The 27938-nt window shown below is 44.1% G+C and overlaps 3 protein-coding genes across 14 annotated transcripts in view; 1 reads left to right on the plus strand and 2 right to left on the minus strand.

Moving 5' to 3' along the window:
• OARD1 (O-acyl-ADP-ribose deacylase 1) overlaps positions 1 to 27936 on the plus strand; it is a 47401-nt gene extending 19465 nt beyond the window's left edge. For 6 of the 12 annotated variants that reach the window (XM_024110345.3, XM_005308320.5, XM_024110344.3 and 3 more), the window contains exons 6-7: positions 16511 to 16631; positions 25746 to 27936. In XM_024110345.3, coding sequence (XP_023966113.2) covers positions 16511 to 16625 — 115 coding nt within the window. In that variant the 3' untranslated portion in view covers positions 16626 to 16631; positions 25746 to 27936. Of the gene's footprint in view, positions 1 to 1897; positions 3866 to 16510; positions 16632 to 25745 lie in introns of those variants that run through there. The other 6 variants (XM_065591649.1, XM_065591646.1, XM_005308322.5 and 3 more) reach the window with 1 other exon arrangement.
• APOBEC2 (apolipoprotein B mRNA editing enzyme catalytic subunit 2) lies at positions 2149 to 16483 on the minus strand. The gene is made up of 3 exons (XM_005308317.5): positions 14426 to 16483; positions 5600 to 6148; positions 2149 to 5017 (listed from the first exon to the last, which is right to left on the minus strand). Exons 1-2 carry the CDS (start codon positions 14548 to 14550, stop codon positions 5611 to 5613), a joined length of 663 nt encoding a protein of 220 aa, XP_005308374.2. The 5' UTR covers positions 14551 to 16483; the 3' UTR covers positions 2149 to 5017; positions 5600 to 5610.
• Positions 19275 to 27433, minus strand: TSPO2 (translocator protein 2). Its single transcript, XM_008173782.4, has 3 exons — positions 27261 to 27433; positions 26400 to 26538; positions 19275 to 25899 (listed from the first exon to the last, which is right to left on the minus strand). Exons 1-3 carry the CDS (start codon positions 27431 to 27433, stop codon positions 25717 to 25719), a joined length of 495 nt encoding a protein of 164 aa, XP_008172004.1. The 3' UTR covers positions 19275 to 25716.
• Positions 27937 to 27938: the final 2 nt, after the last annotated feature.

Consider the following 27938-nt stretch of genomic DNA (forward strand, 5'->3'; position numbering starts at 1 on the left):
AGTTCTCCTGCACATACACTTTACACTAATTTAATGGTAGATTGTTTGTAAAGGCTGCAGGACAATGCATAGAGATTCCAAGCTCTTTTAAGGGAATCTGGAACTCTGTCCCTTTTTTACTTCTGCAGTGTGTAGAGACTGCTGGAGAGCACTATGCCGTTGGGACAGCATATGCTGTATTTAGGTTCGTTTGGTACATAAAGATATAATGGAGAATGAATTTGTAGTATTCTGAAGCAGAGCATCTATAACTTACTGAAGTGCTGAATCCTATTGAGGAAATGCTTGATAAGTCTAGGCCCCCAAGCAGATTATCACTGCATGTTTGGTCTTGTGACTTACTCAGATCACTGGCTCACCAGTAGTTGTATTCATAGCTTACATCTTATCCTTCTTTTTAGCACCAAATTTGCTGCTTTTTCACACCGGTCTTGTGAGATCTTACTTTCAAAGGGACCTTAAAATCGTAGTTACATACACAAGGTTCTAGGCAGTAATTTACTCTCTTTTAGTTAACCTTTGGTACAGCATTTTGAAGATGTGCAGTGCCCAGGAACTGTTCATGTTGTAAGTTGGTTGTCCCACAGAGAAACAGGTCATCAGATACCTTCTCAACAAGGACAAATGCAAAGTACTCCACTTAGGAAGGAACAATCAGTTGCACGCATACAAGATGGGAAATGACTGCCTACGAAAGAGTACTGCAGAAAGGGATCGGGGAGGTATTAGTGGACCACAAGCAAGTCAACAGTGTAACATTGTTGCAAAAAAAGTGAACATCATTCTGGGATGTATTAGCAGGAGCATTGTAAGCAAGACACAAGTAATTCTTCCACTCCACTCTGCGCTGACTAAGCCTCAACTGGAGTATTGTGTCCAGTTATGGGCACAACATTTCAGGGAAGATGTGGACAAATTGGAGAAAGTCCAGAGCAACAAAAATGATTAAAAGTCTAGAAAACATGACCTATGAGGGAAGATTGAAAAAAAAATTGGGTTTGTTTAGTCTGGAAAAGAGAAGACTGAGAGGGGACATAAGTTTTCAAGTACATAGAATGTTATGAGGAGGAAGGAGAAATTGTTCTTAACCTCTGAGGATAGGACAAGAAGCAATAGGCTTAAATTGCAGCAAGGGAGGTTTAGATTGGACATTAAGAAAAACCTTTTAACTGCCAGGGTGATTATGCACTGGAATAAATTGCCTAGGAAGGTTGTGGAATCTCCATCACTGAAGATTTTTAAGAGCAGGTTAGACAAACACTTGTCAGGGATGGTCTATATAATACTTAGTCCTGCCATGAGTGCAGGGGGCTGGACTAGATGACCTCTTGAGGTCCCTTCCAGTCCTATGACTCTCTGCCCATCTGAGAGAAGTGTTTGTTTGTTTGTTTTCCCCCCTTCACTCGGGCCAATGAGTTGTAATCGGAGTAATTTCACTTTCACATTCTTTTCATAGATTTTAATAAGAGACCATTCCATCATCTAGCCTGACCTGTATAACACAGGCCAAAAGAATGTCACCCAATTAGTCATCTGTTGTGCCCAGTAACTTGTTTGACTAAAGCATATCTTGCAGAAAGGCATCCAGTCTTGACTGGAAGCCATGAAGAGATGGAAAATCCACCACTTCTCTTGTAAGTTTATTCCAGTGAATGACCACTGTCACTTTTTTTTTTTTTTTTTTTAACACCTTATTTCTAACTCCAGCTTCTGTGGTTTTAACTTCCGTTGGTTCTTGCTATGCCTTAAAAAGTACCGAGTATTTTTCCCTTGAGAAGGTACTTGCACCCTCTAATCAAGTCCTTTCTCAATCTTTTTGTGCACTTGTTTGTGAGCTTTACAACATACTCAGTCAGAAACAGCTCATCACAGCCACTTTGGTGTCTTTATTTTCCAGGATCGGATGTGGACTTGACCGTCTGGAATGGGATAAGGTTTCAGCGCTACTTGAGGAAGTGTTTGAGGACACAGACATTAAGATCACAGTTTATGCTCTCTGAACAAAGATGCCTTATGGAGATGATTGTTGATTTCCCTTGCTGTAGATTCAGGTGGCTTGGGAATTGATTTAGAGAAAAAGCTGTGTGTGAAGCAGAGCCCATCTCCTCTTTGAGGAATAATTTACCATTAGGTTTTTCCAAATGGCAGGCAGTTGCTTCCAGAGAACCGGCTGGTTTGGAATGTGTTGATCAGAGTTCCAGAATGAAGTATCTAGTATAAACCTTCAGGGTTATATATATCCCTCAGGGATCCTTGCCTGTGAGTCACATAGCCAACCACCAGATGTCACTGTTCCTCCACCCTTCAGAATACCCATCTGCTTGTAAAGAAATCTTTTCTTACTGTGGTGGTTTGTGTGTGTGGAAGTTTGAGGTAGTTTGGCACTTTTTAAAATATTCCAAATCTTTGAATGTAAGAGTTATATGTATCTGTTTATTGTGTTGTTTCAGATAATGAAGTGAATAATTGTGGAGATCTGCTATTTAATTTAAAACAGTACAGTGTTCAGCTCAGACATGCAGATTTCCTTTGTTCTTTTAGTTATTAAAAATTAAAGTATTATCTTTTCAAAACATAAGTGAGGTTTCCTGCTTTTGTCAGGAGTGTGTCTCTTAAGCATCATGCTATAAAGTCTCAAGTACATACTTTTTTAACTCTTGCTATTGAACCAGAGTGCAACCCCTGTGTAAACCCAACTATGTTCACGTTTCTCTCTGCCTTCTATATGAAGGCTGAACCTCTCAAGGGATCATAAGTGTATGGGGCAAAGATTCCTAGGAGGTTCATTTTGCCCCACATAGTTGGTACAAGTATCAGCATGCAAGTGTTCTGAGAGACCACATATGAATGGGCTAGTACGATATAAAGTGGGCTTAGCATTAAATGCATGTATAGGTTTTCATCTTTACTTTTCATCTAAGGTATTTATAGACTGCTAGTCATTGTGGGGTCTAAGTGTCATTCTGTTTCTACATCTGGTATTGCTAAACAGCAATGAACAAATCATTAATAAATAGCATATTGAATCTAGCAGGCCAGCAAAAGGTAGTCCATTACTTTGTGGTGGTCAGTAAACTTCAGATGGAACATATTTTTTTTTTTTTTTTCTTCCCCCTTCACATCCTTACAATAACTTACCAGGTCTCTTTCTGCAGCATTTGGTTCAAAGGTTATAATTCTGCTGATTTTAGAACCTTGTGCTGAAGTGCTCTACCATATACTCTTAGTACTTGTTGTATGTTTTACTTCCAATCTTGTCCACAGTGACTAATCTGATTTATTTTTAGGATGCCCATTACTATAGTAACTGAGTGCCGGAGTATAGGAATTCTAGCTTAAAGTAGAATCCCTAATATTTTCTTTTTATCCATGTAATATATGTAAATCCTTCTCTATTCAGAAGCTACTAACTGCTTGTGTTGTGTGGGATCCTTTGCATAATTGATGGAGCTCTGCAAATCCCCTTCTCTAATCTTTAAAGGCCTCATGTTGTTACTCTCCTCCTTTTCAGTTGAAAATGATTGAATCTTTGCAGATCATGAATATCGCTCTTTAATTTGTTAGAGGGGTCGCAACTGGGTGATTCTGTCCTTCCACTCTTGTGTGTATTTGTAACACCTTAAAAACGCAACGCCCACATGATTTGTTGACTGCCCTTTTGTCCCTTGTAAAGTTGTTTTTGGTGTATAATTGCTGTAGCCAAACAAGGAAATAACTTTTTAAAGGATTGAGTTCAACAAATAGAAGCTTGGAATATTGGATCTGTAAACAAGCATAAATGTACCAAAAATATGTGCATGGATTTAGGTTTTTGTAGCTTGTCTAAATCTGGTAACAAACACAAACAGTAAATCAATAGCAACTATTTTTGTCTGCTCTGAAAGGTGATGGTTTCTTATCACTATTCATGTTCTTTGTATTGAAGGTTTTGGCTAGGGTTTGGTGCCAGTGGGACACTGACATGTAAAACTGTTGGCCGTACTTGTATTTTCCTCCTCTCTTACCTTCCTATGGTCTGCTGTTCCTTTTGATATTGCTTGGTGCTGTTGATACAGAAACGACGGTGAGTCAGAAATTTAGCTGGAAGTGTGATCCCCATGTGATTCAGCATCTTGGCTGACCAGCCTCCCTGTGGACTTTCCACTCATTCTGTGTAGGCTTTATCTGAGACGTCACATGCCCAGATTTTTCTCTGTTCACCTCACACTCATGCTGGTTCTTGAAATTTCTTTGTACCTGGGAATTCCCCCTTCCTATTGCACTGTACTTTCTCAAGTGTGAAACATTTCATGGATGGGTTGTAAGGCCATGGTACTTCCCTGTCAGATTAAATGTAGTAGCCCCTGTGTGGAGAAGGAGATGGGGGTGGAATCACGGCTGCTGTGAGTTTCTGCAGTGGCTACCAATTTATTTAACTCCTTTGCCCTTCTCAGTTTTATAGCATGAGCATCTCATAGGCTAAGGGGAGAAGACAAATACTTGAGGCACTCAGAATGTCACCAGAAGGCTCCAGCATATTGCCTGTAACTGTCTAGAACTGTTAGCCCCAGCCCCCACATTGATCTTTGGATTATCTATACATGGTGGAAAATGAATAATTTTATTTTCTATATACCTATGTGTTTTTTGTCTTTGAAAAAGGTCCTCAGCATTTATAAGACACTTATCAAATTTGCAGCCTTGATCTAAGCTGAGGTTTTTTTACTCTAAAGCTGCCCCAATATGTGGGGCTTGCTCTCTCTCCTCTCGATCCACTGAAGTCCATTGCACTCATGTCGTTAAGCACAGCCTTTTCCTGTCCTGTTAACAAAGAGAGTACAAGTTTATTTTAAAAATTAAACAATGTCTAAATGCTACATGGTAAATGTAGTTTGAGTCCATCAGGGCCATGTCTGCTAAAGGTTTTTGTTGCATCCTGCCTGACTCAAAGCAGCTCTGAAAAGCTGAAGGCGTGTCAGATGTCCAAGTCTGTCATGCCTGTCTCTCCACTGGTTGACAGATCTCTTACAAGCTGGCCCTGGAGAGATGAGAGAGAGAGAGACATGTTACCAGCTTCTGATGTTTCCGGGCTTTGTTGCTCAAAATTAGTTATGGACTCCTCAATCTTTGTGTATGGCAGAAGGGAAGATATACTATAATATACCTCCTTTGATATTTTTCTAGGGGACTAGAACCACTACCGCCTCTTCTTTCCAGTTCCATTAAATGTGCAAACATCATCCACCTAGATAAGAATGGAACGTTCTTACTATATCTAATGACCCTCCCCTTTGTTTCCTAATGAAAAGTGATTTGGGGTGGAGGGGTGACATTCCTAGAGGTACTGACAAGTCCCTGCGAGGAAGAGAGCTCAGTATGCCTCTACATGCCCTATAGTGGGGAAGATCACACTAATGGATTGCTAGCTGCAGTGGGTAAGGTACTACTAAGGCGAAGTTCACGATGCTCATGTACTGTCAGACCTAGGCAGAGCTGGAGTCACAGATGGCAGTGACAGTCCCCTTAAAAGCCTCTCTTTCTGCCTTAAGACATACAGAAACAGAGATGAGTCTGTCCACCATTAAAGCAAGAAGCTAAATGAGCAAACTGAAATCCTCACTGGCATGGGCCTCAGTGCAAAACCTCTGATAACTTCTCTTCGTAATACAGGAAGTTCTCTTGAATGTCCTCCCAGGGCTCGAAGGCCTTTGCCTCTCCTTCTTCCTGCTCCGCAAAGTTCTGCCAGATATACTCAAAGTCTTGAGGCTTCATAATCTTCAGTTTGCATCCAGATGCCTTCAGTTTCTTCAGGGCAGCCTGCATCTCCGGCTCCTCCCACATGAAGAGGCGGCTTACCAGGATGGAGAGGCGCAGGTTCTTGTTCTTCTGCAGTATCTGTGCTATCCGGTCAGCACAGGGCACGCAGGGGCTGGAGGAGACATACCAGGTGACGTTGTAGCGTAGGTTGGGATCGCATGTGGGCAAGATGTTATTGAAGAAAGCATCTTCAGCATGGGCTGCTGCATGCTCATCCTCCAGATAACCCCGAAAGCTCCCCGACTCTTTGCCTTGGGTCTCCACAACATAACATAGGAAGGTCTTGTTCCTGCCCGAGCTGTATTCCACGTTTCTGAACTGGAATTTGAAAAAGAAGGCTGGGAAGCGCTCCCTATGGAGAGGGGGAAGAGCAAGAGAAATGCCTTAGTGTTGCAATGTATCCTATAATAACACATAGCCTTTCAACAGCAGCTCTCAACCAGAGATCTTTACAAATGTTAGTCAAGCCTCACACCCTCCCTGCCACCCTGAGAGTGGAAATATAAGTACCATATTTTACTGATGGGGGAAAACAAGTCAAAGACCTTGTGACTTGCGCAAGACTCCCAACCAGTCAGTAGCAGAAATGGAATGGAGAATTAGGGCACTGGACAGGAACTCAGAAGTCCTGGGTTCAGTTCCTCAGCTCAGCCACAGACTTCCTGTGTGATCTTGGGCAACTCACTTAATCTACTGCGTGCCTTGGTTCTTCACCTGCAAACTAGGGACTATACCTCCTACCTCCCTGGGTGCTGTAAAGATTAACAATTTAATGGTTGTGAGGTGCTCAGATAGTTTAGTCATTAAGGCCATATAATTACATAGATAGGAATAGAAGCTTGGAGTTTTGGCTCCCAACCCCATATTGTCTCTGCCTGGCTTCTTTGGGTTATGTTTGCTGCATCTATCCACACTGCAAATCTCGGTATATTCGCTATTAGAGTATTTCAAGACTGCTTGGCACAAGGAGTGACTTTCTTTAAGCTACTTCGGCGTGTTATTTGAATATGTCTATTTTTTACTGCTGCAGGAAGCAGGAAAATGACTTCCCTGGACACAGGTCTGCTAGAGCACTTCAGATCTGAGCTGCACACGTCCCATTCCAATGTGAAGCCCCTCCACAGCTCTGCCAGTGCCCTTTAATGGTAGTCTACAGTACCCTTAGTGTCCAGAACTCTGGTCTATTAACTCTCCTCCATCTACATTAACGCTCTTCTGAACAGCGGCAGATGACTGGCTAGTACTAGCATATAAATGGCAAGCTTGTGCACACACTGATGCAAGCGTACTTCAGTCCTGGCGGTTAGCCTGCTGTTCTAGTTCTGGTCCTCTAACATCAATTGTGTTGTGGTTTTGTTGAATGCGGATATAGGAGACTAAATCTAGCCCTGGTATAAATCAGTGTATCTCCCGCTGCAGTCATTGTGAACTGTTCCTCCCCTGGTTTCCAAATGAATCTAATCTCAGTGATTTGTCACCTCTGAGATGAATTTGCTTGTGGTCTTTTTTCAGATCGGGATGTTCCCTGGAATTGTTTAGGGGAGTTATATTTAGTTCCCTAAAACACTGCAGCCCTGGTACCTCTGACACTTACCATTTAAGAGGGGAGGGATGACATTCAAGATGTGACTGTGACCTCCTGCTTGGGACCCCATTTTGCTAAGGGCTTACATACATCTAGTCCAGTGGTTCCCAAACTGGGGTTTGTGAACCCCTGGGGGTTCACGAAATGTTACAGGGGGTTCTCAGGAAAAAATTCCCTAATGGCGGACAGAGCTGTCCCTAGGGATCCCAAGCAGCACTTTGCCAGCAGCCCAGAGCCCCTGGACTTCCAAGAGCTAACCAGATCAAAGCAAACATATCTATCACACTGAGGAGATTTAAACTTCAAGACTCCTTATAAGAAATGGAAAGAAAGGTGGATATTTTTTGCTGTTTTTAAAATTAAATAGGCAGCTAGTATTGTTTTTAAAATTATCAAGAACAAGTTTAAGGTTTGTTGTAACGTGGGTTTTTGCGTGGACTGCTCAAGACCTGAATGCTTGTGTAGGAGTTGGCTTCTTAAATACCTTCCTGCTGTTTCACATCTGATACTTCTTGATGAAACATAGGAGCCTTGTCTTATAACAGGCTTATTCAAAGTGATACAAGCTACAAAAGTGAGATCTTGGAAGAGAGTTGCCATTTTCATAACGTAATACAAATACTGTAATGATTAATAATAGTGTGTAATAAACATGACATAAAAACAAATTTTATATTTCCAAGATCACTACTTTTATTATTTATACTCTGAAGGAGAAAATCCCTGGAAATATTCATTTTTAGGCGGGGGTTCGCAAGACTTGACATTTTAGTGAAAGGGGTTGACAGGTTGTTAAAGTTTGGGAACCACTGACCTAGTCAAATGACAGCCCAAACCCTGAATGTTTTATAATGTAACTTAAAGTTCTAGGGCTGCGGTTCAAATAGTGTGGTTCACATTTCCCAATGGTGCTGCTCCGCAGGGTTAGCAACAGTGTGAACTCTGCTATATACCGGCTGCAGGGGGTTAGGGCACTGTGTCCTCGAATCCTGCTCAGAGCCAGTCTGCGCAACACAGTGGTTAAAATGGTGGTGGCTGCCAATGAGGTGTCTGTTGCAAGCGCTGGTGGTACTGCCTCAGCGTGAAGAAAAATAGTCAGGTAGACAAGGCCTCTCCCTTTTGACTGAGGAGCAAACACTTCCTACTGTGTTGAAGATGCTTTGGTGACAGGGCAATCATAGAGTATTATAAATATAGTACTGCCGAATAGTACGAGGCCAAGCACAAGCTGAGAAATGTGTAGAACACACAGGGCTTTGATTCTAGTATTGAAAACTGGTGAACATATTTTCATTCAAAATATGAATAAAAAGGAAGAACACTTAAGTCCAGTGCCTCTTGGAGTCAATAGAAAGGCTCCCTCTGACTTCAGTAGACTTTGAATTAGGCCTTCATTGCCTATTTTCATGTGCAATCCAAAAGAAAGGGCCAAAAGGATCAAGGGCTTGTCTAGAAATTTGCACTGATGCAGTTATACCAGTTCAGATGTCTAATGTAGATACACTGCCCAAGTGCAAGTTCTGTTGTGCCCTGTTGCAATGTGTCTGCATTAGGAGTTTTCACTAATACATATCATTGCAAATTTCCATAATCTAAGCAAGCCCTAACAGACCAAGCAAAGTGACCATCAACATTTCTCCTCTTGGCAATACTTTCTCTTTCTTTCCCCCTAAGAAGATTTAAAGGTACCTTTGTAAGTGAATGGCAAAACTCCCACTGACTTCATTAGGAGCAGGAGCAGTCCATTGTGCTTCCCTCGCATGGACTAGGTGAAAGTCCTACTCTCTCATTTCTTGAGTCTAAGAAATTGACATTTGTTTGGTAACAGCCAACTTCATGACTTTACCTCTGAGAGAATTAGTCACGCCTTTTAAAAATCAAAAGGTTCCACCCAGCACTTGTTTCAAAGGCAGGTTTGCAAAGCCACAAGAAATTATTGCATTTTAAAATAAATATATAACAGATATAATCGTCACCTACACATTCATCCCTGATGTAATTCTGCGGACTTCAGTGGAGTTACAGGAGGGGTGAATTATCTCTTTATCTTTTAATGAGTCATTTAATCTGTGAGGGACAGATCCAAAAGCTCTTAAAGTCAATGCAAAGACTCCTGTTGACTTCAGAGTGCATTAAATCAGGGCCTCCAACCAGACCTTACAGAAAATCTCTTCCCTATCACATACTAGGCTGGCTGGGATTACCTGGGATGTTAAAGCAAATCTGTTTTCCTGGCAATGTGGAATATACACTAGATCACTTTATTTCCAGTAAAGAAGCCTGTGAACAAACCTAAAGAGACTATCCAAGATTGTTCATGGTTGGCTGAGATCTCGGAAACCCTTGCTCATCATGGGTGCGGAGAGTACTAATTAATGAAAAGGGATTGGTTTAAGCCCATCTCGGTCAGAGCGGTGTGGATATTCCAGCACAAATATATCATTTAAACATCTGCAGTGGGAGAACTTAAGTGCTTGTCACAGGACTTGCAGTCCCTGTTCTCAGCAATCAAAAACTGTACCAGGTGTCTCTGACCCCCTATGGCTGTGATATCTATTAGCAAGTGATTCAGCAGGAAAAGAGAAAACCGCATGTACCAAAAGATTGCACATGCTTTGGACCTGTGCCTGTGCGTGGTCTGACCTTTGAGCATTTCAGACACTCATAATAATAATAAGTAATAATGATACTTTGCATTTCTATAGCATCATTCATCTGAGGAGGTTACAGCACTTTACAAACAATTTGTTAAGCCTCACAATTCATCTCTGAAGTACCTAAGTAAAGGGGCCTAATGGTAAAGAAGTGGCTGGTTCTCAGGAGACCTGGGTTCTAGTTCTAGCCATGATACTAAGTTGCTGTGTGACAATGAACAAGTTATTAAACCTCTCTAGGCATCAGTTTCCCCGTGTGTAAAATGAGGATGATCCTATGTATCCATTTTTGAATGAAAGGTGTGGTATAAATGTGGTTATGCCCATTTTACAGATGGGGAAAGCGAAGGGCTCTTGCTTCAAGGTCACATAGAATGTCAGTGGCTGAACCAACCACTAGAACCTAGGAGCTATGGTCTCTGGTTATGTAGGGCCTACACAAAAGCAATGTTTCATGCTCCCTTCACTGGCTCTGTAGCAGCCATTCAGTAACAAACAACTGTGTGGGGCTCATTGATGACAACGGTGCAAGGACTCTCAGATACTGCTCTGTCATGACTGGAGCCTACCACAACCAAGGAAAGGGGGAAGAATTTGCCACTGCATTTCTGTGCTATAGGGATTCTCATTTTCTCCCCAGAGGAATGTAGTGTAAATTAATAGATCATTTTGAATCCCATGAAGTTTACACAGCTGGGCTGAATCTGGCTGTAACATTGAGAAAAGGGTTTTAATGTTCTTAAGTGTAAAGAGCAAATCAGGTTGCCAGCCCCATTTGCAAAGCACAGACTTCTTGGGGCTGCAGGCAGCAGCATCAAACACTTGGCAAGGATCATAAAATGTCCCTAATCCAAGGTCAACAACTGAAATGCTTGAACTGTACACAGTGTAATTGAGCACACACGTTGGGGCATTTGGAGTTGTAAATTCTCTCATTAGCCGGATAACTGGCGCTTTCTGCTGAAATTTTATAAATAACTAGAAAATTCAAACTGGGATCACATCCAACAAAGAAACAGAGAAAGAGATTCCCATCGGCAGTCCCAGGACTTCCAAATACAATATCTTAATATGGGCACTGCTTAAACATTAGGGTAAATTTGCTGGATTTTTCAGTTTCTTCTTGAGCATCCTCTGTGATCTCCTGTTTTTTTCCTTTGCTTTTCCACTTCTCACCCTTAGGAGCCCAGCACATCAATAATAATCCCAGGTAGACATATCTTCTGCTGGACCTCGTTGGACAGCAAAAGGTAGATCTTTGGGAGCAATCCTCAAATAGCACAGTGATGCTACTCTGAAACCTATAAATACCTTGAGTTTTATGGTCTTAGCTCAGTTCCTAGTGGATGCCCAGTTCCCCGTCCACATCATAAAAGCCACTATAACAGCTGGCACCAATTGTTCCATTTGTTGTCAGTCTCAGTACAGAGGCCAAGGAGTGAAAGACCTTTGGTCTCATGATCTCACCCTGAGAGCTGGTCTCCAGAACAGAGATGAGACCCACTGGTGGAGGGGTGTTGGGGAAACTTTCACCATTCTTGTCCAAATTTTACCCCTCCTGTGGATAGTAATGGACAGAGGATAGTCCCCAAGAAGGGCAATCCGGCTAGGGTTGCCAACCCTGCAGGATTGGCCTGGAGTCTCCCGGAATCCTCATCCATCTCCCGGTGACTATTGAAAGCAATCCAGGAGATTTTAGTAGGATATTTTAAGAAAATGACATTATATCATGTTGTGGGGGGAGGAGGAGGGAATCTCCCAGAATAGCTTCAGTCAGAGTTGGTAAACCTAAATCCAGCACCTCTGACTGTGCCTCTGTAACAACCATGCAACATCACAGAAATAAAAAAGTGTTGTTGAGGCCACAGGGCCAGATTCTGCCTTGCCACACACTTTGCACAATAAGTTCACCAGTGCAAAATGGGTGTAAATCGAATGGTAGCATTGTACGCCCACTCAGCATTCACTTTGTGCAGGTGAATACCATGACCCTGGGTAGGATTTTCAGAAACACTTCACATTGGCCCAACTCTGCTTTCATTGAAAACAATGGTATTGACTTGAAAATCCTACCAAGGGCAAGACAGTGGAGAATCGGGTCCCAGATGTGGCGCACTATTTTTAAAAATCAAAAATGACAGAAGGCTTTTAAAAGAGATTGTGAGAACAGAAAACAAAATTATTCTCAGGTGAAATCCAGAGAGAAAAACAAGTATTAGAATTTGGGGATGGAACAATTTAATGTAATTATTTTTATCAGAATATCCATTATAGGCAGCAAAGTGACAAGTCAAAATGGCATCTTGTTACTCAACATGTTTGTTCGCTGTGTATCTTTGAATCACATCTGCTGATTTTTTGAACCAAATGCTTTCACTTGCTTTAGGCCTATGTGGAGGCAATACAGCTGGGGGGAGAGAGCTGGAGTATATCCTGCCTTATGCATCATCATCAGAATTGCCAGCTGAGTTCTGATTGTAGAATCTGCCTGTTACATCATCACTAATCAGAAAGAAAGGCCACAGCTAGATTTTCAGTTCCTGGATTGAAGTCTGTGTTAAAGGCTGCTGGAAAATAATCACAGTTTGGTTTATTAATTGAGCACATAGATTTGGCAACTTTGGGAGACAATAAATACAGAGCTTGACCATAACATTTTTATAATGGCATGTTTCTGGTTAAGCCACACTTTAAATTATGTATGGTTACATCTAGATAGTACAGTGACTGGCATATTAGAAATGCTTAGGGATGGTAGATTAGACAGACAGATTTTCCTATCCACGCCTTTCCCTCATATATTATTAATGTATAATCATTTGTCCATTGATTAATCATCATTCCATGCTTGTATTAGCTGTATGGTTTATTGTATTGGGATCTTATAAGGATCCTCTTGTAGGCTGTGCTTTTCAGAAGGGCTCAACACTCAGAACGTGAGCCAGATTTCCCATAGAGCTCATCACCCATTTAGACTCCTAAATAAGTGGCCAGATTTCTAAAAGACCGCCACGTCCAACATGCTGAGCTGTTCGGAAAATCTGGCCCTCAGTGTCCCAGTGGGTGTTTCTGAGTCAGTGCTTTAATTTGTGCCAGGCTGGGCAGTTCATAATCCTGCCACCTCTGGGCTTGCTGCATCAGTTATGAATGTAAAAAAATGGCTTGAGTCCCGGCACCTCTTTCATTACAAATTAAGCACTGTGCTGAGTACTTTTGAAAACTGACTGATGATCTGGTAGCTAAATGTGGGCTGGGCTTGTTTGACAGTCTGGCCCCAGGGGTGGGTGCTGAGCCCTAGAAAATCTGACCCCTGAGCTCATGTGAAAATCTAGCCCGTATGATCCGTAGCGCGGGCACAACACAGCAGTGAGTATTTTTCAGGGCTGATTCTAGAGTCCCATTATCGGGGGGGAAAACGTGGGTATTCTGGGTCCCTATTTAAAAAACAAACAACCTTCCGGGAGTCATGGGGCTCGGTGGATTTTAAGAGTCTAAAAAGTAAAATTTGGCTGCCGGGCCAGTATTTTGCTGTGATTTATAATTTATATAAAGGATGAAGGCTCTCCAATCTGTGACTGTTCCACTGCTTAACCCTGGATAACTTTGTGCATATTTTGGCCTTTCTGACAATAATGTGGAGCCCTTGAAGATTGTTTGGGGAGGGTGGGTGTTGGGGAAGCTCTCACCACTGTTGTCCAGAATCTACCACTCCTGGGGATACTAATGGACAGAGGATAGTCCCCAAGAAGGGCAATCCAGCACCTCTGACTGGGCCTCCGTAACAACCATGCTACTCTGCTGAAGTAAATAGTCTCCTTTGCTTGCCCTTCTCTACCCACAACATTAGCACTGGGGCTGGTATTTTTCCTAACCCAGCAACAGAGGAACTTGCAAACAAGACCCCTTCAAGAAATCAATATTTCAGTATTCTTCAAGGGCCCAGTTCTTCCACCCTTACACCAAGTAGTACCTTACTTGACAAGTGATCCCTCTGAAACCAGTGGGACTACTTGCATGTTAAGTGACTTGTCAGCATTGGCAAGAGAGAATTGGTAGAATCAGGCCCATAAATGGATCCAGTGAGTTACAAGCTGATTTGAATCCATCCTACACCTAGGCAGCGAAACTCTCTTCACCAAGCAACTTCACCCTAGCTACAAGTTCAGCTGTAGGAAGAATTGCAACCTGCACAATATAAACAAAGTTCAAAAAATCCCTTTCCAGACTTGCACTGGCCCCAGATTTCATCCTTATTTAACCAACATTAAAACTTCTGGCAGAGACCTCACCCTGGACAGACTGTGTGAGAAGCTAAGTGGAAATGAGTCATCCTGGCTTTCTTTACTCGCTGCCTCTTTAAAACTAAACTCTGTGCACTGATCTCTCTTACCCTCCCACGATTTCAAAGGGCGGCAGTTTCTCCAGCTCCTTCTTCTTCTCCTTAGACTCCTCTGCATTTTCAGGCTGCTCCTCACCGGTCTGGGTGTCGCTGGGCTCCTCCTGGTTTTCAGCCATCCTCTTGGGTGCTGGTGCACCGGGTTCAGACCACAAGGAAAGAGAGGGAGCAATATTTTGAGACCAGTGCAGGGAGAAGAGACGGGAAAGAGAGAGAAAAAAGGGAGTTGGGAGTTCCAGTCCTAGACGCAGTTGTCGGGAGCTAAATATGGAACAACGCTGCAGTGACACTGACTGGATGGGGTGGTAGAAGGATCCGACAACTCTCAGATATCATCACCCTCCCTCACTTTTGCGAAGGCCTTTTATCAATCTCTCTCACTCCCCTTTTGCCTTTAAAACAAAGTGAGGAATTCACTGTGGGCGGGTTAGGGCATGGATGGAAAACCCAGGAAGCAGAAGTCACCTATTTATCCCCAGGCAGGACAGAAACCTGGCAGGCTGCAGGACTGGCCACTTCCCCGCCTGCCCTGATTTGCCCACATTCTATCATCCTGCCCTTGAGAAAACACGCTTCTAGAGTGGGCAGGAAGGAGCAGGAAGTGTCCCCGATTTGTTTTATTTAACAATCACCCTGGATAATGGATGGGGCTGAGCCATGCTTCAATGAGGCCCCCTGCAGACATTACAGCTGGAGCCCTCACAAGAAACTGAAAATTACACCCTTTGCAAACCATACTTCTGTGGAGCGGGCACTGAAAGACGGGAATCCAACAGGAGCGAAATCCTAGTCCCATCAAAACCAACGGCACAATCCCCACCGATGTCAAAGGATCCAGAATTTCATCCCAGCTGTATTAAAATCAGCCGTGTACAGTTACACAGCAAGGAAATATTTGGGGTGTGGGACTGTGCCAGATTACACCAGCTCAGGGATCTGGTCCTTGTTCCCTACATTTCTCTCTCCTTAGACTGTAAACAACTTGGGGCAGGGACCATTCCTTCTTGGATGCGTGGAAATCACACTGCAAACAAATGATAAATAATAATTAAAAGACTCCTGCTTCTCAGTTATTCCTTGGTTTGTTTACACCACCTTTGCGGTCGCCTTGGGTGCAAACACTGGATCAGTAATTGCATCAGGTGGAAGGCAGTCTAGAGACTGGAAGTGGGAGCCTATGGTGGGGTTGAGGATCAGGTTGGAGTTTGTGTGTGGGCCCAGGAGGTTGTACAGTACGAGGATCAGGAGTAAGCAGCAGTGGGATTGGGAAGTGGGGTCTAGGACTGACATGTGCAGTGTGTGGGAGGTAGAGTATGGGATTGTTCAAGAGAAGTTCTGAGGTGGTGTTTACTGTATTTTGCCTGAACCAAGTTAGCATGGAATCCAGCTATCCTAAAAAGACCATATAGAATAGCATTAGGGGGTCTATAAAGTTTTTATTGATAAAAGTTTGGGATGTGCGTATTGCTCTGCAAAAGTGGGGAACCCAGGGCTTGTTTGGGTTTCTTATGACCTCTAGAAAGGTTTTTTTTTTTTTTTTGAGGATGGCGTGAAATGTATCCAAATTTCACAAAAACATCTCATTCTGAATTTAAAGGGAAAATTGATGCAAATCCTAGGTGCTTCTAACTTAATGGAGTTTCCTGCCGTGCCTCTAGGTTAAAAATAAATAAGAAGCATGTAGCTGCTCTGAATTCACATTTTACTCCTCCAAAGCCAATTGGAAATCAAACCTCCAGCATCTTGACTGCTGTGCTAAAGGTAGAACCCATGATGACTGAGATTCAGTCAACCAAGCTATTAAATATTAGCTCTGTATTCAAGGAGTAAGTACTGTAAATTTGGGGAGGATACATTATATTCTTCATATATATCAAAGAGTCTGAATTTCTGTTTTCAGTGCAAAACTTAATTCAGCTTTAACTACAGTGTTGCATTCAGCGCCTCTATAATTTGATAGTGCCCCGCATCATGACGGATTTGGACCATTCACACTTGTTCAGTTGTACAGTTATTTTTTCTTATTGCACATTGTTCAGTTTTTGTCCCTTTACTAACAATGATCTTTCCTTTCTATAGCATCTCAAAGAATCCCAAGGGTCTTCCCAACTCCCCCCATGCTGCACCACTGAAATGCAGCTACTTCTGGGCCAGAAAACAGCAACCACCCTGCTGCACCAACACTGTTTGCTGAAACCTGGTGAGTAGTAGTTGTTTATTTGATGACTAACACTTCTGGGGTGGATTGTATTGTGACAACAGGACAGTAAGGGATTTGAGAAGTTCTGTGACAGTCTGTCCAAGGGATATATATAATTTTTCCTATGCTTTTAAAGCTTGGAATACTTTCCTTGGCTAGAGGATAGAGTATTGTTTTTCCTCTTGACTGGTAACTATGTTCAAATTCCAGATCCCTTGTCCAGTCATTCTCACCTTTGACATTTTGGGGAGTGATTTTGGGGATGGGAATCCTCAGCTGATGAGTGACTGCTCTTTCCTTTTCTCCTCCCACCCTCTAAAACAAATAATCCCATCTTCTCTTGTATCCCCGACCCACTGTCTCTATTTCTGGAAGCTCTCAACAGCTAGATTACTCATGGTGCCACTACTCTTGCAGCCGTTAGCTTTCACTGGCCCAGCCAAACTGCAAAGATCAATGCGAGCTCTCATCTAATCTCCGGAATGTGCTGCTGAGAGTCTGGTTCCATCCAGCCTTTCCCCAGCTGCTGCGCAGTTCCATCTAGGGCAGTGCACTAAGTAGTCACAACCCCCACCAGTCTGTGCTTGGGCCAAATATGTAAAGGAATGCCAGAGAGATGCTGTCAGTCTGACATTTGCATTAGAACTGTAGGGGGGAAAGCATCCATCGGTCTGGTCCAGGCTTTTTTGACCAATGGATAGCTCCCCAAAAGCATGTGTGTGTACGTGTGTATGGGTGTGTGCCTAGTGACTGCACATAGTAATGTCGTGCTCTGCACAGCAATTTATTTTTCCTTCAGCTAGTCAAGAGAGGGAGACTTGGGCCTGGGTCCAGCAGAGGTGCCGGATGTGCAGTTATTGTCATTACAGTCTGGAGTAACAGGGAACACTGCAGGTCAAGGAGGAGGCACACAGGCAGAGCTGTGGGGAGTAGAGGCCAGGACAGGGAATGGTTGCTGGAAGAGGGGACACTAAGGTGACATCCAGTTCTGGATAGCAATTAGAGATTTGATCCTTTTAGCTTTTGTGGGTTTTGTCTCAGACTTTTAGAGCTTTACCATTAACTTCAATGGGAGCAGGATCAGTCCCTTAAATTCATCTGTGACAAACAAAATTCTTTGTCTTTTTTTCCGGTGTATTAATATCTCATGTGGGGAAAAATATAATAAAACACACCCAAACCCTTTGACTTTTCTCCCATTCAGATCCTTTGTCAGTAGCCTTCTAATCGTGAACATTTATTTTCTGAGGTTAAAATGTGTGCACGTGGCTTTTATCCTGTGATGAGCACACAGGGGGCATCAGCTACCAATGCTGAAGCCTCCATTCCAGAGGGATACTCGCAAAGGGCCAATTCACCTATCAGTGAGCAGAGGGTTATCCATTTGCATTAATAGGAGTCAGGTGCTAAGGGTTTTGTGTCATATTTGCAAGAAATGCGAGAGAGCAAAGGAGCCATATGTCAGATCAGACCATTGGTCCCTAACTCCAGTATCCTATTTCTGGCGGTGGCCAACATCTGATGTTTAAGAGGTAAACAGCTTCCCCCTCCACACACACAATGCAGCTGGCCAGTTGTGCAATGCCACGCAACTTCCTTCCTGACTTCAAGCCAGGGATCAGCTTATGCCCTGAAGCATGAGATTTAGTTGCTAGAATTTTAGTTGCATAATTACAAATCTATTTTTAATCTGATCATAACATTATCCAGCATTTTGAAGGGGGATTCAGGAGTCTGGGAATGGAGTAGAAGAGACCTAGCTACAAAGAAGAATCTTGCTAGGGAGTTCATTGTATTCCTAGGCCAGAGAAACATTTTTTGGCCAGATCCAAGAGTGAAATAAGACACTGGCTGTATTAGTCATAGCTGGGACGTGCTCTTTATTCCAAGGTGACAGCTGATGGCAGTAACAAAACATCTCCCTGGATACATTGTTTGGCAGTGATCCTCCTCCTATTTTTCCAGCTGTAACTACTGTTACCCGATAAATAAATAACCCCCCCACCGACAGTGATGTGCAGAGCCAGCTTTCCTTCTCTCAGCCCCCTTGGCCCATCAGCCTCTGTTCCCTCCCCTCTGTGGGACCATGTCTCATACTGCAACGATTTCCGAGGGGTCCTTGCCATAGATATAGTCGAAAGGTAGGGATAGGTAGAGAGATTGGGAGGAAAGAGGAGGAAGTGTTTCCCCCTATAAAACCTTTTAGCTTTGTGCAAGAAGCTGGTCCCAGTGCATTTCTTTGTCTCCACATCAGACAACTGGTGGTAATTGTCTCCCTGGTTGAGAGTCTCAGGAGAGAAGCCAAGATTTGAATCTAATCTTATCTATTGTCATTTTGATATTGTGCCTATCACCATGTTATCTAGGCATTATATAAAAACCTTAGATAGATAGATAGATAGATAGATAGATAGATAGATAGATAGATAGATAGATAGATAGATAGATAGATAGATAGATAGATAGCACTGGTGTTGTCAATGCTGTACTTGTTGGACCATGTTCTGCTCTCAGGTAGGAAGATGCAACTCCCTGTAGTTTCAAAGAAGTTGCACCCATGTAGCTGAGAGCAGAATTTGATCCTTTCTACAGATGCACAGATAGAGCACTTCAATCTCCAGGGATGTCTATTCCATTGCAGGCTTGGAAGGATTAATTTTTTATTGGTTAACACCAATTTCACTATACATACACAAACCAATGAAAAAATTGCCATCAATAATCATTGAAATTTACAGATCAACAGAGTAAGAAAAATGCTGCTTGAGATCTTATTAGTTTAAGGATATTTGTACGTATTGACATGTGACGGTGACAATTTGTGTTTTAATGGCTATAAAGCTTTAACTTTCTGAATCTTGTATACAGCCATTAAATAATTATTGTCTGACCACCCCCCATTTTCTGACTTCCCCAATAATTTCCCCCAACTGTGAAAATTGAAATTCATAAACATTTTAAAAATGCTTAAAACCCAGACATTTGTTCAGCTGTGAAAATGTAAATTGATAAAAATTGGAAAAAAAATGCTTTGAAATAAACATTGATATTATCCCATAAAAATTATAAAACAATAAAATAAATGTTCGGTCAAGCCTATGTATAGGTTTTATATCGCAATCATCATTGTGTACGTGAGCATCGTCTAGCAGGGCACTGAACAGTGCGACTACCATCTCTCATGTTCTTTTGTCCTCTCCCAGGGGAAGAAGTGTGTGCAATGGATGGAGAATTTTTTATATATATAAAATACACATACACACGTGTTACTCTGTGTTTAGAGAAGTCAAGGTCAAAGAAGTGCTCCTTGCACTTGGAGGAGAAGCTGACAGGGTTTGTCTTGGTCCTTAGTTCCTATGGGAGTTCATTCCACAGGGCAGGTCTACACTATGTCACTATAACTTATGTCGCTCAGGGGCGTGAAAAAGCCACCCCTATGAGCGACGCCAGCCTAAGCGCTGTCCAGACCAGTGCTATGTTGGTGGGAGACCCTCTCTCGCTGATATAGCTTCTGCCTCTCACAGAGGTGGAGTAATTATGCTGACGGGAGAGCTCTCTCCCAACAGCATAGAGCGTCTTCACCAGGCTAGCCCTCAGTCTTGGGTTGGTCCCTCTAGTGAGCCCAGCTGTCTCTCATGTGTCCTCTCCTGGCCTAGGATCCTTCTACAAACATCCTACCTCAGTTTTCCCTCTTAGACTGTTCAAGAAACTGAAAACCACTTTTGTCCATTTCCATCCCTTCTCAGGTTGTGCTTTATTAAATTAACAAACATTAAAATAAAGTTTCAAAGTCCATACTAACAAAAGTTTCTTATGATTCCTCTTCCTAGGCCTTCCTGCCTGGGGTCTTTCCTGCTTTGGCAGGCCACTTCCAGGCTCTCCCTGGCTGGCATCTCAGTTCTGATGCTCACGCCTAGCAATTTCTAATCCCTGAGATTGCCCCCTTCGTTGCAGCCTTTTGCTACTCTTTATAGGACAGTCACCCAGGTGTGGCTCACTCTGTAATCAGGGGTGGCTAGCCCCAGCCTTCCAGCCCTTCAAGAGTGAGCCACCTGGTTACAGTCCTCAAGAAAGCTCTTTCTTCTGCCCAGCAAGCTTTACCCTTATGGCAGAGTGCCGCTGTGTCATTTAATACCTTTCACCAGTGGAAAGGAGGGATGGCAAGGTTGGATCAACGTGAGGAAACAAAGTACAGGGCCAGATTTTCAAAAATTGCCACTGATTTCAGGTGCCTTGATTTGTAGATGCTCATTTCACTGTGGGCCTGGCTTTCAGAGGTGCTGAACACCTGCAGCTCCCACTCACTTTAGTTGGTGTTGTGGGAGCTCAGTACCTCTGAAAATCAGGCCCAGAGGTACCCAAAATTAGAGGGCCCTTTGGAAACTTTGGGCCATAGTGAATTAAAGGCGTAGAAACTCATCCCAGTGTCTCCCAGGGAGGAAAAGACAGTCCCTGCAGTATTTGAGGTGTGGCCTCCTCCATAAGCATCTCACGGCCAGCCATCAGGCCCCATCCTATTGGCATATCACCTCTTTCCCTCCCTGTGGAAGGCAAGATTACCATATCAGTTTGAGCAGGGGGTAAGCAGTTTCATTTGCTCTCTGTGTGCTAGCTCCATAAAACATCTGCTCCCAGAGGTTTTGCCCCAGAAGGAACTGACTTGCTAGATTACAGTAAAGCTATGAAAAAAAATAGTCACCAAGAAACCCAATGTTGGTCTCGATGCAGGATTCACTGAATGGAATTCTCTGGCCTGTGTTATGCAGGAGGTCAGACTACATCAGTGGCTCTCAACCTTTCCAGACTACAGTACCCCTTTTTAGGACTCTGATTTGTCTTGTGTACCCCCAAGTTTCACCTCACTTAAAAACTACTTGCTTACAAAATCAGACATAAAAATAAGTGCCACAGCCATTATTACTGAAAAATTGCTGACTTTTTCATTTTTACCATATAATTATAAAACAAATCAGGTTGAATACAAATATTGTACTTACGTTTCAGTGCAGTATAAACAAGTCATTGTCTGTATGAAATGTTAGTTTGTACTGACTTTGCTAGTGCTTTTTATGTAACCTGTTGTTAAACAAGGCAAATATCCAGGGCCGGCTCCAGGGTTATGTGGCCGCCGCAAGCAGCCAAAAAAAAAAAAAAAAAAAAAAAAGCCGCGATCGCGATCTGCAGCGGCAATTCGGCAGAAGGTCCTTCGTTCTGAGGGGGAGTGAGGAACCGTCCACCGAATTGCCGCCGAATAGCTGGACCTGCCGCCCCTCTCCGGAGTGGCCACCCCAAGCACCTGCTTGCCAAGCTGGTGCCTGGAGCCGGCCCTGCAAATATCTAGATGAGTTGATGTACCCCCTGGAAGACTTCTGCGTACCCCTGGTTGAGAACCACTGGACTAGATGATCCGAATAGGCCCTTCTGGCTTGAAAATCGAGAACTGTATCAAGTCCATCCACTGCTCTAACCTGCGCATTGAGGAGCTTTTTTCCATGAGGTTCAGTGGGTTCCTTGGAGCTTTTCACAGAACTAGTGCCTAATGCCGTTTCCCCTTCCATCTGAGTTCCATGCAAAAGCCGCGGGCTCTAGCCAGGGTGCCTGGAACCTTTCCCAGCCCTTCCGCAAACCCAGAACCACAAACAACGGATTTCTTTTTGCAAACAAAAAATCTTGGTTTTATTAAAAGCAAATGCAATGTCTCTACATCCGCAGTTCAGACTACACTACCCAAAATAACGCCCTTCACCTCTACAATTAGCTGCCAGTAAAAAGATCCATTAAAGAGATACATACATTGTTTTTATTTAATAAAAAAATAGTAAATCCTCTCTCTAAACAGGGAATATCTAATGCCTAGACAGCAGAAGGAAGGATCAGAATGGGGGAGGTTGGAATGGACCTTCCTCTCATAGGGTTGCCAGCCCTCCAGGATTGTTCTGGGTTCTCCAGGAATTAAAGATTAATCTTCAGTTAAAGATGATGTCATGCGATGAAACCTCCAGGAATACATCCAACCAAAATAGGCAACCCTATGCTCTACGGGTGTGTCTACACTGCAATTGGACCCCCACGGCTGGCCCGTGCCAGCTGATTTGGGCTCACAGGGCTTAGGCCAAGGGGCTGTTTAATTGCAGTGTGGTTCATTCCCCCTTCGCACCTCGCTGGGTCCTAGAGCCCAGGCTCTAGCCCATGGCCAAATGTCTACACCGCAGTTAAACAGCCCCTTAGTCCGAGCTCTGCGAGGCTGAGTCAGCTGGCACAGGCCAGCTTGGGGTGTTGAATTGCAGTGTAGACACACTCTTAGATGCACCGATTACTGTGTATCATTGCTCTGGAATATTAAGTACATTGTCATCTTCCCTGCCTATTTTGCCCCCTTTAAAAAACAAAGCAACCCCTTACCTCCCCTCTTCCTTGGATTAAAACAAATATAGGCTACGTCCATAATTCACCATAATGTGTGAAAGGAGACAGTGTGGCAGCATTCAGGAAAACATCCTTATTCAGTAACTTGTTAAGTACCTGCTTAGCTTTAAGCACATGCTGAAGTCCCGTTGAAGTCCTGAATCAGGGCCAGATGCAGGGCCGGCTGTAGGCACCAACAAAATAAGTAGGTGCTTGGGGCGGCACATTTCTAGGGGCAGCATTCTGGCGCCGGCCATCCTAGGCACTGACTCCGGGGCATGGGGAAAAAGTGCCCTTACTGCCCCAGCTCGCCTCCGCCTGCTCCCCTGAGTGCACCGCCGCCGCACTGCTTCTCCGTTTCGCGCAGCAAGGCTGGGAGGGAGGGAGGAGAAGCCGAGCGGCGGGCGCTCGGGGGAGGCGGTGGTGGAGCGGAGGTGAGCTGGAGCGGGGAGCGGTTCCTCTACCCCCGTTACTTCCTGCGGCCCCCCCCAGCTCACCTCCGCTCCGCCTGCTCCCATGAATGCACTGCCGCTCTGCTTCTCCCCCCTCCCTCGCCTGAGAGCAGTAGCATGCCCAGGGGAGCAGGCAGAGTGGAGGTGAGCTAGGGTGGGAGGTCGGGGGGGGGGGGAGCGCAGGAAGCAATGCGGGGGGGAAATGCAGCACCCCCGGGGGAGGAGGCGGGGCCAGGGATTTGGGGAACGGGTTTGGAAGGGGCAGAGCTGGGGCGAGGCCAGGGGCGGGAGGGGCATGAAAAAAAGGGGGGTGGCCAAAAATAATTTTTTTGCTTGGGGCGGCCAAAATCCTAGAGCCCGGCCCTGGCCAGATGGAGGTTGAAGCCTGAACATTTTGAATTTCTTATCTTCTGGAGAGGAAGAATTGTCCAGTGGTTAGAGCATTGGCCCAGGAGGTTAGAATTGTCTTTGCTCTGCCACCGACTGCTTTTGTGACCTTGGGCACATCACTTTGGCCTAGTCTGCACTAGAAACCACTCACTAGTATTGCTATCCTGCCAAATTCTTGTAGTGTAGATGCTGTTTATACTTGCGAAGGAATGCTTTTGTTGGTATAGCTTGATTCCCAAAGCAAAAAACGTCAATCAGCAAAAGCTTTTTTGTTGGGATAACTACATCCACATTAGGGCTTTTGCCAATATAGAAATGTTGTTTAAAAAAAGAAAAATCACACCCCTAACTCAGATTGCTTTACCATCAAAACTTTCTAGTGTAGACCTGGCCTAAGTCTCTCTGTGCCTCAGTCTCCTTGTCTGTACAATAGGGATAATAGCATTGTCCTACTTCACAGGGAGTTTGTGAGCATAAAAAGTGCGTGGGGCTCACATGCTATGGCAATGGGGGTCTGGTAAGCACTTTAGACAGTCGATTTGTCCAGGACCCTCTTGGTGAGTCTAAGGAGGCACAACCTCCTCAGCATTACGGGCCCCGGCCTGCAAGCACTCTCTCACATGAGCAGTCCTTATGGGCCTGTTTTTTACATGAATCAGGCACCGCTTCCACTAACCTGGAAAATGCCAAAGTGGTATTGGGTAAAGTGATACTGCCTGGGATTTTAAAGGAGTCAGGTTAGGGTGACCAGACAGCAAGTGTGAAAAATCGGGATGGGGTAAGGAGGTAATAGGAGCCTATATAAGAAAAAAGACCCAAAAATCAGGAGTGTCCCTATAAAATCGGGACATCTGGTCACCCTAAGTCAGGTGCCCAATTCCCACTGAATTTCAATGGAATTTAGGCATCTAACTCCCTTGTGCACCTTTGAAAATCCCAGCTGTTGTCTGGTAGTTTAAGGCACAACATTTAGAGGGGTTGGTTTGAAGGTTTTACAAAGCATATTATAAATGTGTCAGTACATGTTTTGGGGGATGTTTTATTTCAGTGAATGCGGGGGGGGGGAGGGTTTGTGGGGAGGGGTATTTTAGAGGTGGGACAGATAAAGATTTCCCTTCAGTACAGTTATTTGCACTCCAGTCATTGCAGCATTGCACAGGGGCATGAGAACCAAGAAGCACAATAGACTAAAAGCAGAAAATGAACCTGACCATTTTCATTTCGCAGGCAGAGAGAATGGCAAGTAATGAGCAAGCAACCTAGATGGTGAGAAGTTAATGGCTAATGGTAAAAAGTCCAAACTGAGTCTTATGCAAAAATTAAACAGCAGAAAAGGCAAAAAGCCATTAGGTTTGTAAAAATCGTCCTGTTTTAATCATCTCAGGTGTTTTTTGTCACACAGGTGAGAATTTTGTTTAATGTATGCGAGCAAATTCTGATCTCAGTTGCACTGATATAAATCCAGAATAACTCCATTGTCTTCAGTGGAGTGACTCTGAATTTATAGTGGCATAACAGAGCAGAAATTGGCGTATGAGATTTAACCTGTTAGTGTCCCTATAAGACCACCATACAGCTGTAACCCCAAAACCCCAGCATTGTTGGAGAAAGAGAGAGGCAGGGGTTCTCAGGTTAAAGGTATATGGTAGCCTTAAAGGGACATCCCATTGCATTGTGCAAAATTTTCCCCATCCGCCCTATGCAAATAATATGTATGTTCAGGTGTCCATCTTAATAAAATTAACTACCCCCAGGCTATCAGCTCTTGGTTCACCACATCACATCAGGATGGGTTGGTTTCATAGAATGACCTTATTTCACCAGCTCCTCTTTTTGTCTTAGTCACTCTTTCCTTTTTCCTCCTCAGGATTGTCCCTCCAGATGCAGAAGGTGAGAGAAGAAGCCAAGGTCAGCCAGGCCAGATAAGGCACCATCAGCATTGTTGCCATCTTGTTAATGGGGTACCAAGAGTACATAGTGCCAAGCACCAGGCCATATAGGCACAAGATGTCCACCAGAGCCTGAAGAAGAGAGAGCGAAATGATTGAGGCATCTACTGCTGGGATCGTATTCTCCCTATGCATTGTAAGAGTAACTCTTATCGAAGGCAGTCCAACGAGAGTAGGACTGTTATGGGCTCTCCTGTTGACAGTGTATTTTATAGCCTGATAAGCCATCCACAAATAGTGTGGCCCCTTAAAGTTCACGGCCCTGCCTCTGGTTGGACCAGGGTGTGACACTCAAGGAGGCTTATCTCTCGACGTAACTTCTTAACGGAAAGATGCAGCAGCCAGAACACTGGCTCCCTAACCGCCCCGCTTTTCGGTCAGGAATGCGAGGGACTGATAACACTGGTTAGAATCAAGTGTGGTGTGAGCAGACACTGAGCTCTGCTAATATGCCTTTACAGTTGACACAGGGTACAGCACTACCTGGTGCTCGCTGTAGACCCTCCGAAAGGCGCCAAACTGGTGGCGCAGAGACACAGACAACACAAGACAAATATGCACAGACACGTTACCAGTTTTAGCTTATGAGCGCCAAAGAATAGGGGAGTCCAAGCCCAGTTCAAGGCAAGCTGAGCCCCGTAGAGGCCCAGCGGGATGACAGCTTTGCTGTTGAAGCCCCCTAAGTCATTCCACACCAAATATGAAGCGTAGCTGTGAAGAGGAAAATCACAATTAACATTTTGCTGTCCCACCTGGCTTCTCTCCAAGATGCTGTGGGATCAGGCACTATTCTACCAGGAGGCACCGGTTTTTGCTCCATATAATTCTTATTATTGGAACACAGCTCCAAGGGCAGATCCCACCCTAGCCAAAGGCAGCTCTTATGACTTGTCTACACTGGGTTTTGAGGGTGGGGTTTGCACCGATGTAGCTACACTGATGCAGCTCCTAGTCTAAACATACCGCACTCGTGCAAAAGTGACTTGCGGTAGTGGGTTTGCACCAGCGCAGCATTGGTGCACTTACATCTGTGGCCTGCCATCACATCAAACTCATGATCTCTCTTGTCTATTTAGGCAGTAAGTTCATCTGGCAGGGAATGTCTCTGGCTATGGATACAGCGCCTAGCACAATGGGCCCCTGATCTTAGCTGGGTTCTCAAAGTTCTACAGTTGTCATCGTGAGCCTCAGTGCAAAATAAACCCAGTGTAGACAAAGTCCCCGGCAAAAAAAAAAAAGTTCCAGGTGGAGCTGATGAACTCAGCTCAGTATCCAGTGGGATGTTATGTTCATCTTCTGAATATAAACGTCCCTTTCCTGCCCACTTGGTCCTTGAGAAGGAAAGCTCCAAACTGAGCAGTGGAGGAGAGTGAAGTCTCCCCTAGAGATAAAGACCTACAGAAACAGAGAAGGGGTAGTACACGGAACCTTACCCCATGCCTGTGTACAGGGTAGTCCACACGACGGGGAACATTTTGTTGGGTGGACGCCAAGAGGGTTTCTTCAGGCTTTCGAACCAAGTAGGCACTTCCTTCCGTGTCAAGAGCCAGCCGAGAATTCCCCCGATATGAGGCAAGGCAGAGAACCCAAAAGCATGAGCCCACATCCCTCCTTACTGGATTTAACTGGACTTGGGGTGGCTGGTCCTGGCGTTTTGTGACTAAAAAGCAATAAGTGAGCATCATTTACAAAGGACATTGGTTATTTCCATATTGACCAAGATCTTCCAGGTCTTTGCCTTACTCTAATTGCCTGGAGGTCTTTTTGGCAAAGTGGCTACCCCCCATCCCCACTCCCTGTCATTGCACTGGCTGCTGCAATTTCATTATTTACCTAACGTGGCTGCATTGAAACCATCCTTAGAAGACAGGACTGAAGTCACTTTTCTCAGTGCTTGTCCAAATGCCACAGCTCACAGAGCGCACAATCTCTCCTACACGTATGCTGCTAGACCTCTCAATGTAGCTATTATCTCTCTGCTGCATGCTCCTCTCAGTAGGGAAAAACAGGCAGTTTGTCGTGGGACCCCCATTTTCTTCTCTCTTCAGCTTATCTCTCACCATATATTTATATTTTAAATAAACATCTGTAGTGAGCATTTTTTCATCATA

Source organism: Chrysemys picta, chromosome 4 (genome assembly GCF_011386835.1).
Source record: "Chrysemys picta bellii isolate R12L10 chromosome 4, ASM1138683v2, whole genome shotgun sequence".
NCBI classification, from domain to species: domain Eukaryota; kingdom Metazoa; phylum Chordata; order Testudines; family Emydidae; genus Chrysemys; species Chrysemys picta.

Coding starts and splice junctions, on each gene's coding strand:
- APOBEC2 (XM_005308317.5), bottom strand. CDS start 14,550: ATGGCTGAAAACCAGGAGGAGCCCAGCGACACCCAGACCGGTGAGGAG. Junction 6,149..14,425: donor CCCTTTGAAATCGTGGGAGG/GTAAGAGAGATC, acceptor CCCTCTCCATAG/GGAGCGCTTCCCAGCCTTCT.
- TSPO2 (XM_008173782.4), bottom strand. CDS start 27,433: ATGTGGGCTCATGCTTTTGGGTTCTCTGCCTTGCCTCATATCGGGGGA. Junction 26,539..27,260: donor ACCCTGTACACAGGCATGGG/GTAAGGTTCCGT, acceptor TCCTCTTCACAG/CTACGCTTCATATTTGGTGT. Junction 25,900..26,399: donor GCGCTCATAAGCTAAAACTG/GTAACGTGTCTG, acceptor TCTCTTCTTCAG/GCTCTGGTGGACATCTTGTG.